The sequence below is a fragment of the Microtus pennsylvanicus genome, chromosome 1 (genome assembly GCF_037038515.1).
Source record: "Microtus pennsylvanicus isolate mMicPen1 chromosome 1, mMicPen1.hap1, whole genome shotgun sequence".
Classification (NCBI taxonomy): domain Eukaryota; kingdom Metazoa; phylum Chordata; class Mammalia; order Rodentia; family Cricetidae; genus Microtus; species Microtus pennsylvanicus.
In genome coordinates this window covers 150,336,861-150,349,935 of record NC_134579.1, presented here as the reverse complement: position 1 = coordinate 150,349,935, position 13,075 = coordinate 150,336,861, and the positions used below count along the sequence as shown (strand labels likewise).

The 13,075-nt window shown below is 48.4% G+C and overlaps 1 protein-coding gene across 1 annotated transcript; it reads left to right on the top strand.

Moving 5' to 3' along the window:
• Positions 1-4,441: 4,441 nt before the first annotated feature.
• Positions 4,442-12,647, top strand: Nlrp4 (NLR family pyrin domain containing 4). Its single transcript, XM_075959068.1, has 4 exons — positions 4,442-4,718; positions 6,786-8,358; positions 11,924-12,082; positions 12,476-12,647. Exons 1-4 carry the CDS (start codon positions 4,442-4,444, stop codon positions 12,645-12,647), a joined length of 2,181 nt encoding a protein of 726 aa, XP_075815183.1.
• The last annotated feature ends 428 nt before the right edge of the window (positions 12,648-13,075 follow it).

Sequence of the window (13,075 nt, the reverse complement as noted above, 5' to 3'; positions counted from 1 at the left end):
TTTTTGGACAAGTAGGCTACCGGCCTTTTCCATGGCTCCAGGGTTTGCAACAGTACCCCCTTGGCCATTCCCTTCTTCTCATCCACATACATGTGGAAGGGTTTGGTGGCATCTGGTAGATCTGGCAGTGCCAGAGCAGGTGCATTCAGTAGAGTCGCCTTAATTTTATTGAGTGCCTTTTCCATCTGTGAGGTCCAGTCGAGGGGAATCATTCCCCACCATGGCCTCATATAGAAGCTGAATGAATTCAGCAAACCCAGGGATCCAGAGCTACATAACCCAGCAGACCTCAGGAGTTCTCTCACCTCTCGGCAGTTGCTGGGTCTGGATGGCCTCTTTCCTTGTTTTTGACAGCCATCTTTTGACCCCCCTTGAGTATGTACCCCAAGTAAGTTTCCTCAGTCTGGCCGAATTGAGCCACCTTTACTGATACACAATACCCCAAGCCTCCCAAAGTTCTAAGCAGCCCTGTAGCGGCAGCTTTGCAGGCTTCCAAGGTGTCCGCTGCCATCAGGAGGTCATCCAGATTAACGGGCGTGTTCCAGGCCGACTGGCAAGGGACCAAAATTCCCAGGTCTCGGAGGCACTTAATATGGGGAGTGAGTCCCTGCTTGGGGATTCTTGGAGCCAATTTTGAAGCACGTCTTTGGTTTGGAGGGCCTGTAAACCATTTGTCAAAATGGATGTGGGCCCCCATCTTAGTTACTAAGTCTCTTCCAAACAGTGGGTGTGGGCAGTCAGGGATGACCAAAAAAGAGTGGGTTACTCGGCCCTTTCCTATGTCCACTTCGAGTAGTACCAGTTCATCCCTGTATCCCCATGAGTACCGGTTCATCCCTGTAACCCCTTGCACCCTGGATTGTTTTGGTGACATTTCAGCTAGGGGTTGTTTTAGAATGGGGTGTTGTGCTCCTGTGTCTACCAGAAAATCTATGGCTTTCCTCTCCACCCTTAGGGTTACTCAAGGCTCGGGGAGGGGCTCTGAGCTCCACCCCCTTCAATCCCTTATTTCTCCCAGTTGCAGTACCTTTACTTTTGAGCCCTGTTCAGAGCATTTACTCTTCAATGACCCAACTTCCTATAACAGGCTCATTGATCTTTTTGCAGTAGTACTAGGCCTATTGTGCAGTCCCTGGTTTGGGCTTTTCCCTTTACATGGTGAGTCTCCAAAGGCCAGTGCCTGTCTTCTAACCTCTAGGATGCCTGACACAGCTAGAAGGACTTTGGTGAGACCCATGTATCTGTCTTTTTAGAGCTGTTGTGAGCCCTAACTTAGTCTGTCTTCTGGGGTTGAATACTTTCTCAGCAACCACCATGAGCTCAGTTGGCCTCTTGCCTTTGAAACCGTCTAGTCTCAGCAACTTGAGGCCAATCGCTGGTGCTGACTGGTTGACAAGAGCCAGGCCAGCTGCAGATCAATTCTCTGGTGCTTCCAGATTCGAGGGTGGAGAAGTCTCAAAAGCTTCTGTCAGCCTTTCTAGGAATGCTCCTGGTGTTTCTTCAGGCCCCTGGCATATCTGACTAACTTTGGACAAATTTGTGGGCCACCTCGCGGCAGCCCAGAAACCCTCCCCCCATTAGGTCTGGCGGTAGATGTCCAGCCTCTCCCTACCTTTCTCCATGTTGGAAACCCAACATTTATGAGGTCTGCATTGGTGGGCGGTCTTCCATCTGGGCCTGGAACCAATTTCCAAGTCTCTGTTCCAGTCCGGTCCCTCTCCTCAGTAGTAAAGAGGACCTGGAGCAGCTGGAAACAGTCATCCCATGTGGTCTGGTGAGTGAAAAGGGCAGAATTCTCAGAAAACTTAGAATTTTGTAATTTCTAATTTTAAAGGTTGCTAGTAGCTAGTTGCTAGCTGCTGCCTGCCCTCAGCATTAGGTTAGCCCACAAGGGACCAGTGGACTAGCTGCTGCCTGCCCTCAGCATTAGGTTAGCCCACAAAAGGATCAGTGGACTAGCTGCTGCCTGCCCTCAGCATTAGGTTAGCCCACAAAGGACCAGTGGACTAGCTGCTGCCTGCCCTCAGCCTCAGGTTAGCCCACAAGGGACCAGTGGACTAGCTGCTGCCTGCCCTCAGCATCAGGTTAGCCCACAAATGACCAGTGGACTAGCTGCTGCCTGCCCTCAGCATCAGGTTAGCCCACAAAGGACCAGTGGACTAGCTGCTGCCTGCCCTCAGCATCAGGTTAGCCCACAAGTCAGCCCCGGCTGGCAGCTCCTTCCTCCCAGAATGCGTGCATATGTGGGGGGCTCCTCCATCCTCCCCCTCTGCCCTCCAGGACCTCTCATCCTGGGGCACCTGGGGGTAAGGTGGTGGGATAGAAAAGACGTCCTCCAACTCATCTGGAGAAGGAAAGACAGTACAGGGGTGCAGTAGGCTGTGGCCTGTCCCCCTCTCTCCTTTAAAGAGAATGACCCCATTCCCAACACAAACATTTTATGGGAAATCATCAGCTTTGGTTTTTAATGAAGAAAACCACCCAGAAAAAGCATAGCAGGATCAAATCTCTTACCTCCTCAGGCCTTCTACAGCTCACTATACTCCTCGGTTCCTGTTGCCGCTCCTCTGCTCCAGCCAGACCTTCTTACTCAGTCTTCTCTTTTCTTACTATTTTAGTCTCCTGCATTTTTTTCAGACAACGTGAAAACTTTTTATCAAAGTTCTTCCTGTGGTTTCCTTTAGCAGTCTCGAGTATTGAATGCCTATAATACTTTAAACAAGAACAGAAACATACAGATACCGTAACAGAAATAACTCCACATAAAAGCCTGCAGCGACAAGAAGCACCTGAGACTAGCAGTCTTACCCTAACCAGTGATAATTTGTAACCAACCCCTCTAAATCATGGAAGATATTTATAACCCATTGGATATGAATGAACAAAAACCACACTTTTTGTAGAAACAAAAGCATTATTCTTCCTAGGCAGTGTCAGAACAGGAAAGGGTGAACTGGCAGCGAGGACGTTGGTCCGCAGTGAAGAATTGGGCTCAGGAAGGAAGGGACGGCGTGTGCAGCAGTTATGTGCACAGGCAGCACACACACACACACACCACACGATTGTCAGCTTCCCCGTACGGGCCACCACAATGATCAGCTGCAGGTTTTCTGCCAGGTACCCAAAGTCCCGCCACGTCATTATCAAGCGTGTCCCTACCCCTCCAGATAGTAAGCTACAAGTCAACAGCTTAGGTTTAAAAGTCCTTGGAATGGTCCAAAATAAGACTTAAGGGAGGAGGTTGAGTTTGATGGACCCGTTCTGAAGAGAGGTAATGAGATAACATTACCAACACAGGAAGACACAAAAAGAACACTGACAGAAATGTACCAGTAGGGCACACAAAAAAGAAACCAGGAACCAAAACAGGCTAATGGTACGTCTCCCTGGGGAGTTCCATTTTGCAACAAACACAACCGTGTTCCCCCTTCAACCAAAAGGGACCCTCTGTCCCAGTTCGGCCAATGGGACCCAGTTGTCCCTACCAAGTGAATCAGAGATGTTCCTGGCCCATGTGGTGGAGGTACCTCTAGTGCGTCTGCCAGGCAAACCTTGGCCTCCAGATTCAGTTAGCTCGAGCCTCCAAGTGTGGGGGGGCGGACCACAAAACAAGGAACAGAACAGACCAAGACAAAGGGCGCTCACTTCACTGGTTGGCTGGGTTATCAGGCATTCAACATGGTAGGGCTCTCTGCGGGGGCTTCCAGGACAGCACACCAATTGTTATGGTCTGAGAGAGGTCCCCAAAGAAGACCAACAGCCACATATGCAATAAAGAGTACTTTATTAATTCCAACATTGGGGTGGCACTTGGCGACCCCAAAGCAGAGTTGGGGAATTCCAGAGAGGAAAGATTAATCTGGGGCTGATTGGTGGGAGGTCCTAGTGGTTAGGGACTTACTTTCCAGCATCAGGGTAAGGAAAGCTGTCCTTAGATATCAGGAGATGGGGTGCGGGGGCACCTGCTGAGCCAGCAAAGGGGCTTTGGTGGCTTGCTAAGCCAGCAGAAGGCTGGTTTTTCTAAGATCTGTCTGTTTAGCTCTGTCCCATTATTGTGAACTGAAACAAGGCTTAGATTTCTGTCAGGCTTTAGGAGAGCCTGGTCTTCCCCCCTCAGCTCTCACCATTCACTCCTCAGCAGGGGTAGGGCCTTCCTTGGGAAGTCAACAATGGCTGGCATATCAACTTAAGGCAGGACTAAGCCCTTCCCCCTGTATTGAGGCTGAGCAAGGTATCCCACCATAGGGAATGGGCTCCAGAAAGCCAGTTCATATACCTGGGATAGGCCCTGGTGCCACTGCCAGGCCCCCCCAAAACAGATCAAGGCACATAACTGTCACGTCACCCACATTCAGGGGGTCTAGTTCACTGATCCCATTTTTTTTAATAACTCGCTGCTTGCCTGATTTTCCCACAGATTCCCATCTGTTCTTAAGACAGAATGGCATCTTTCTTTTCTGACTATGGCCTTATGTGGTACCTGGAAGAACTGAACAAGAAGGAATTCATGAAGTTCAAAGAGTTCCTCAAGGAGGACATCGTGCAGTATGGGCTGAAACAGATTCCTTGGACCGAAGTGAAGAAGGCGTCTCGGGAAGACCTTGCCAACTTACTGGTCAAATATTACGAGGAGAAGAAAGCCTGGGATGTGACCTTCAGAATCTTCCAGAAGATCAATAGGAAGGATCTCAGTGAGCGGGCAGCGAGAGAGATTGCTGGTGAGTTGGTTTAAGCTGCTTTCTGGTGAGGATGGTGACATGGGTTTGATGACTTGACTCTTCCTCATACCCGTCTACCATGGACCAGCAGATGTCAGGAGACGATTTTCTTCTTGAGGAAGGAGGCAGATTCATGTAGACATGTTAGCTCTTTGTAGTCAAATGTGTAGGGTTTTGTGCCCTAACCTGCCTAAATTGTTAAACCTCTACCTAGGACATCAGTAATTTACCCTTGCATCGAAACTGGGAACTTAACTCTAGAGAGAAGTGGTAGCTCCATGGATTTGGGCCAGCAGCAACTGAAAACACTCGCTGTATAGATCACATCACGGTTGGCAGGGAGATGGCTCCCTCTGTGTAAACATGAGAATCTGACTTCTGCAACCACATGAAAGCCAGGCACTGTAGCAAGCTGGCCCTTCAGCGTGGCAAGTTGTAGACAGCTGGAAAGAAACTTGGCTCATAAAATGAGACAGCGCTCAAGAAGCAGAGGCCAGAAGAGGGCATTTAGATTTTCTGGTACTGGACAGCCATGTGGACGCTTGGAACTGAACCCAAGTCTTAACCACTGAGCCGTGTCTTGAGCCACATGTTAGAGCTTCATGTGATGTCTTGTGTATATCTGTCTTTTTGTGTGTACTTTCGGTTAACTTTTGTTTCTAACCTTAATTTCTTCATTCCCTCTTCTGATTAACTGCACATCACCTATTGGCTTTTCTTTTGACATAATTCTTTCTGTCTATGCGCACGTACACCTGCACACCGTGGTATACAAGTGGAGATCAGAGGACAACTTTTGATAGTTAATTCTGCTTCTATCATCTGGGTCTCGGGGACCAAACTCGGGTCATCAGGCTTAGTGCCAAGTGCCTTCACCTCCTAGGGCGCCTCACTGGCCCTCATCCTTTGAGCTTTAAATTTAAGACATTTTACAAAATGCAGATTGCCTCGGTTTTCCTCAGTCCCCCCCCCCCCGATTGCCCAGCCTGCCTTTTTCTTTTATTGAACACAGTTTAAAAATTATTATACTTGGCATACAAAATGAGTTTCAGTGTAAAAGTTTTCACGCACGCCTGTGTATGTATGTCATGGTGCTTTGCTTGTGGTAGTCCCCCACCGTGACCCCCCCCCCGCTAATTCCCTCTGGTCCCCTAAATAGACTCCTTTTTGCATTCATGCCATATATGTGGGAAGTTATACTTGTTGAACATTTTAAAGAATCTTTTTAAAACCCAGTTTGGGCTGAAATGGGGGAGAGGGAGCCCCGGACTTCTGGTGCCAGCTTCTGAAATAGCCCATGACAGTTTAATACTATAACATTCATACAACACACACTCACACACGCAAGCTGTGCTCAAGGACCAGTGAAAATCTCCCATTAACCAGCATATTGTTCTGGGTGTTATGGTTACAGCATGAGGTGGGACCTTAAGTGGCCCCCAGTGGGTCCTATCCCATGGTGCAATTACTGAGAGAACGGTAAAGGGGCGGGCAGAGAGGGAGAGAGAGAGACAGAAGGAGGGGAGAAAGAGAGGGAAAGACCTGCTTGCCTCTTCAGAACAGTGGGAAGAGGGAGTAGGCAGACTTGTCTCCTAAAGAGACCTTTGCGCCTGTGTACACCCAAGGAACGGCTTGCCATGCACAGAGGGATGACACACAGTGCCAGGTTCCCATGGGCAGGGCCAAGTTGTACCTGGATGCTAACACTGGGCCCACAGCTTACCGATTCCTAAAGACATCCATCATAAACAGGCTGAAGAAATGGCTCCGTGGTTACGAGCATGCCCTGCTCTTGGAGAGGACCTGAGTTCAGTTGCCAGCACTCTTCATTCCCAGCACCCATGGGGGCTGGCTCATGGCCAGCTGTAACTCCCACTCCAGGAGGTGGCGGTTCAACTCCTCTGACCTCCCTGAGAGTGCACTAACACACACATAATTTAAAATAATGTTTTTTTTTGAAGGGTACCTCCTGAGAATTAAAATATCAAGGTCAGGTCATATATGAGTGAATGCTTAACTTTGATGCATTGTGGATTTTTTTTTTCCTCCTGTGCTCACTGACCTCAGGATACACAAAACTGTATCAAGCTCATTTGAAGAAGAAGCTGATCCGGGATTGGTCCAGAAAATTCGACTACCCAATTCAGGATTTCATGAAGCCAAAAGTCAGCCAGGAAGAATACAGTCGTTTCGAGAATCTTTTCATGTCAAAGACAACTGAGACGAAGCCACACACGGTGCTCCTGAAGGGAATGGCGGGAATCGGCAAGACGCTGACTTTGGCAAGGTTAATGCTGGCCTGGTCAGACGGCCTGGTATTTCAGAACAAATTCTCCTACATCTTCTACTTCTGCTGTCGGGAAGTGACGCAGCTGAAGACCGCCAGCCTGGCCGAACTGATGTCCAGAGAGTGGCCCAGCCCCTCGGCTCCCATCGTGGAGATCATATCCCAACCTGAGAAACTCCTCTTCATCGTTGACAGCCTGGAAAGGCTGAATTGTGATTTCACTGAACCAGAATTGGAGCTGTGTCATAACTGGAACGAGAAACGGCCGGTGCCTATACTGCTGAGCAGTTTGCTCAGGAGGAAGATACTCCCAGAGTCCTCTCTCCTCATCACAGCTACCCCGGAGACTTTTGATAAACTGGCGGACAGGATCGACTACACAGAAATGAGAGCCATGCTGGGGTTCGACGAGAGCAGCAAGAGGACGATTTTCCGGGACTTGTTCTCGGATAAGAACAGAGCCCAGGAAGCCTTCAGGTTGGTGAGAGAAAATGAACAGGTGTTCACTCTGTGTCAGGTCCCTTTGCTCTGCTTGGCGGTGGCTACTTGCCTGAGAAACGAGATAGACAAGGGAAGAGACCCGGCTCCCGTGTGCCGACGCACCACCTCCGTGTACACCACGTACATCTTAAACCTGCTCATTCCCAAGAGTGCCCATGGTCCAAATAAGAAAAGCCAAGACCTGCTGCAGGGCCTGTGTTCGCTGGCCGCAGAGGGCATGTGGACGGACAGGTTTGCATTTAGTGAGGAGGATCTCAGAAGAAATGGCATCGTCAGTTCAGACATCCCCATGTTGCTGAACATCAAGATATTTCTGAGGAGCAGGGACTTCAAGAATTTTTACACGTTCCTCCACCCGTCCGTCCAGGAGTTCTGCGCTGCTGTCTTTTATCTGGTGAAGAACCACACAGACCACCCTAGTAAAGACGTCCGGTGTATAGAGACACTCCTGTTTACGTTCCTAAAGAAAGTCAACGTACACTGGGTTTTTGGGGGCTGTTTTATCTTTGGCCTTTTACACAAATCCGAACAAGAAAAGCTAGAGGCGTTTTTTGGCTACCAGTTGTCCCAGGAGGTGAAGCAGAAGTTGTATCGGTGCCTGGAAACAATAAGTGTCAATGAGGACCTTCAGGAACAAGTAGACAGCATGAAGCTGTTTTACTGTCTGTTTGAGATGGACGACGAGGCCTTTGTAGTCCAGGTGGTGAACTTCCTGCAGCAGGTGAAGTTCGTGGCTAAGGATTATTCTGATCTGATGGTTGCTGCCTACTGCTTAAAGCACTGTTCTACCCTGAAGAAACTCTCCTTTTCGATGCAAGCTGTCCTGCATCTTGAACAAGAACACAGCTACATGTGAGTCCACTCATTGTCTCTCCTCTCTGTCTCCTCAGACTCTGCCTGTGTATTGCCGGTTTACATAGAATCCTGGTTCAAAACTCATCCTGTTGTCCAGTGCTGAGTGTCCAGCCCAGAAATCACATGCACACAAACAGTCAAAACAGACTCCGCAGGTTGTGTGTGTACAAATATATACACACGTGTGCATATATATATATATATATATATATTAAAGAAAAGGCTATCAGTTTGAGGGTTGGGGCATGGCAAGTGGGAAAGGGAAAGTGATAGAATTCTATTTTAATTAAATATATCTTAAAAATAAATTTTAAAACAAAATCAAAATTTTAAAAAGGGTGAAAATGCAAAAATTCACTTTCTGTTTTAATTTTATGTGTATGTGACTGTGTAGGTATGCACGGATGTGGAGATTATCTCCGTGGCCAGAAGGGGGCATCTGATCCCCTGGAGCTGTAATTACAGGTGGTTTGTAAACTGCCCTGATGTGGGTTCTGGGATTCAAATTCTTATTCTCTAAAGAAATATAAATTTTCTTAAATAATCACTGCACTGTCTCTAGTCCAACAGGCTCCATTTTGAGTCCTGGATTGACTCACTTAAAGCTATGCCAGTTGGGGGGCTGAAGAGATGGCTCAGAGGTTAAGAGCACTGACTGCTCTTCCAGAGGTCCCAAGTTCAATTCCCAGCAACTACATACATAATAAATCTTCTTTAAAAGATATGCTATTTGATCTTATTACTATTCAATTTTTGTTAATATTTTTGGACAAGTAGCTGTGGCAAGCCTGGAACTCAGGTCTTGATCTACCTGTCTCCAGAGCACTGGATTGAAGGCATGTGCCACCGTGCCTTTTTGTTAACTAGTTGTGCAGAGTTATAGAGTAACAGTGGTCTATCAGTTCTGATATACGGGGCCTATAGTGCCTATAATAATGTGCAGGCCCTGGATTTGCTCCCCGGCATCATATAAAACCTGAGTATAGTGGTGCATGCCTGTAACCATAGGGGTGCGTGCCTGTAACCATAGGGGTGCAGGCCTGTAACCATAGGGGTGCGTGCCTGTAACCATAGGGGTGGGTGCCTGTAACCATAGGGGTGCGTGCCTGTGACCATAGGGGTGCGTGCCTGTGACTATAGGGGTGCTTGCCTGTAATGCAAGCCCCTCAGGTAGTGGAGTCAGTCAGAAACTCGGGCTCATCCTTGGTTATATAATAAGTACAGGGCAAGCCTAGAATGCATAAGATAGTATATCTAAGGAATAAAAAAAACTAGCCAAGCTGAGCAACGTCTTATATTTGTAGCCCCAGCACTCGGGAAACTGAGGTAAGAGGAACTCTGAGCATTTTAAACTCATCTGGGCTACATACATAGTGGCTTCCAGGTCAGTCTGATCTAAAGAGTGAGATCCTGTCTTCCATGCACACACACACACACACACACACACACACACCAGTAGAAATGCATGTGTATAATTTATGATCTCTTGGCTTTTTTTTTCTTTGTATTCTGAGGTTAGAATCCAGGCCCTTGTGTATACGGGGCTGGCACTAGCCTTGTATCTGTCGTGTCCTCCAGGCTGCCCTCGAACTGCTGCAGCAGTGAGCAGTCTGGGTTGACTGTGTAGGAGCTCGGGAATTTATCCTTGGGACTTTGCTTTCCTCGGGGACAGCGGCCTCATTATCAAAGCAGCGGTCGTATTAACCCCACTGTTCTCTGGGTGGGAGTGTGATGGCCCCTGTCCTGTGTTTTCCGCCCCGGTTAAGATCTGAGCATCCCACTCAGGTTCTTCTCTCCCCTCCTCCTCAGACTTTCTTCACATCCTAACTACAAACTGCCTTTTAAAAGTTAAATGTTTCCGGGTGGTGGTGGCGCACGCCTTTAATCTGAGCACTCGGGAGGCAGAGACAGGTGGATCTCTAAGTTTGAGGCCAGCCTGGTCTACAGAGTGAGTTCCAGAGCATCTAGGACTGTTACACAGAGAAACCCTGTCTTGAAAAAACATCAAAGAGAAATGTTATAGGGAATATGGGGTTAACTCAGTTGCTGCACAGATATGAGAACTCCAGTTTTATCTCCAGGATCCACATAAAAATAAATAAATAAATAAAGGTTGTATATAGCAGCACTAGAGAGGCAGAGACACGCAAGAACACACACGCGCAAACACACACACATGCACGTGTGCATGCACTCACATTTATACACAAAAACGTATTATAAAGGGACTCATACTCAGAAATCTTGTAAGGTGAGCTGGCAAGATGGCTCAGCAGTTAAAGGTGGCCACACTCAAGTCAGATGACCTACAGTCGATTCCTTAGTCGGTATGGTAGGAAAACTGATTCCTGCAAGTTGTCCTTTGACCTACACACACAGAGAGAGAAAGGGGGAGGAATGTTAGGAGGCAAATTTGATTGTCCTGTTAGAGATGAGGACAGTGAGCAGGAGTCAAGTATGTTATCCTAGGTCATAAACTACACAAGAAGCCACAGCTGAGTCTGAGCCCAGGAGACGCTTGCTCTAGCTTTTGACTCGGTGACTCTGGCGTCCTGTCCCATTCCCAGCAAGGTTGTCTGTAAGGCAGGTTTTCTCAACCGTCCAGGTTCGTTGTCCTGCTGTGGGAGCAGGGAGTGTAGAACAAAGTCCCAGACATACTTGGTTCCAAATGTTTAAGATTCGCGAACACCTCTGGCCCTTACCCAATAGCTGTACCTCTACCCCACAGACCTTGCCCTGTGTCTGGCTAAGAACTGCAGGCATGAACTTAGCTGGCTACCCTCACACTGTTTGGGGAGTTGCTTTGCTGTGTTTGTGTGCTGCGGATGTCTTGCCTTAACTATTTTGTAAATTGAGTAGAATCTGAAAGCCCTGACAGTTTTTATCATTTTTTTGTTGTTGTTGTTTTCTCTAAACTTTTTTTTTCGAAATATGCAAGCAGACGTCACACACACAGCACACAGACACAGACAGCACAGAGACATTCACACACAGACACAGTATACAGACTTACCTTACCTGGGACTTGAACCGGCGACCTCGGGCTCTGCGGGCGGCGCTCCAATCCTCTCAGCCAGCTCTCCGACCCTATTTTTGTTTTTTTTATTATTATTTATTTTTCCATTCAAAAATTTGCACTTCCTCCCCTCCCACTCCCCCATTCACCCTCCTCCCTCCCCCTCCCTCCTAAAGAGAGGGCAGGGAACCCTGCCCTGTGGGAAGTCCAAGCCCCCCCCACACACACACACACTTCCAGGCCTAGGAAGCTTTGCATCCAAATAGACTAGGGTCCCAAAAAGCCAGTACATTGTTCTGTGTGTATAAATGTTTTGCCTACGTGTGTGACTTACATCTTGTGCATACAGTACCCGTGGTGGTCAGAAGAGGGAGTCATTACCCTGGACTTGGAGTTAGGGATGGTTGTGAGTCACCATGTCAGGTCTGGGAAGTGAGCTCAGGTTCTCTGTGAGAGCAACAAAGGCTCTGAACCGCCAAGCCGTCTCTCCAGCCCCTTGAGTTAACTTTTCGACAACGGACTGTATTCCTTTCTCCTCTGCTACAGGGAGAAACTACTCATCTGTTGGCAAGATGTATGCTCCGCGCTGGTGAGCAGTGAGCAAGTCCAGGAACTCCAGGTGAAGGACACGAATCTGGGCGAGTCGGCCTTTTCGGTTTTGTATAATCATCTCAAGCATCCCAGCTGTACCCCTCAAATACTTGAGTAAGTTAAAGGGCGACTTTGGTCGGGTCCTGTCATGGAAGTAAGGGACTCGGCTCCCGGCCATCTTCCCACTAACTGCACAGATGGAGGCTTACAGTCTAGCCATCGTGGTTCCACGAATGTCTGTTGCTGACCATTCTTCACTGGGGGTGTTCTGTGAATTGTAGGGTGACGAGAGTGTGTGTGGGCTCCTCTTTCTAGGTGCTTCCTCTTCTGACAGCCAACCTTGCTTCCAGACATTTCTCAGAGTTCCACGTGGAGGAAGAAAACCACCCAGTTTGAGAGCCAATGAGCTGTATCACTGGGTCACAAAATTAGAATACCCAGTCATTGCGGGACACAGGAGGAGACGGTCGGGCTGGATGGGAACTGACGGGTCTCTTTGTTCTGCAGGGTAAACAACGTGTCCTTCCTGTGCAATAACTACATGTTCTTTGAGATGTTGGCGCAGAACCATAGCCTGCGTTACTTGAACCTCAGCTTCACAGTCCTCTCCCACAGCGATGTGAAACTGTTGTGTGAGGTGCTGAACCGGGAAGAGTGCATCGTAGAGAAGCTGCTGTGAGTCCGTGTGTGTGTGTGTGTGTGTCCGCCAGCTTGCATGCCCCACAGAGGAGGCATCGAAGTTCGGTCCATCTGGCTGTGATTTAAAAAAAAGTCCTGGCATAAGCAGCGTCAGAGTAAAAGGATATTGCATTCAAAATTCCAGCTCACAGGACTCAGCTATGGGAGGTCCGGGCAGCAGAGCGTCCCTTCAGTCCACAGTGGAGAGCAGAGAGCAGTAGCTGAATGGACGCTTGCTAGTGTTCAGCTCACTCTCCCTGCGTGTACAGAGCTCAGGACTGTCCTTCCTGAGGACTGGTGCACCCCACAGTGGGCAGGTTAGCCCGTAGCCATGCCCACAGGTCGTCCCTATCTAGAGAACCCCTCCTTGAGATGCTTTTCTGTGTGATTGTAGATTGTGTCATGTTGATGATTAAAGCTGTCAACAGG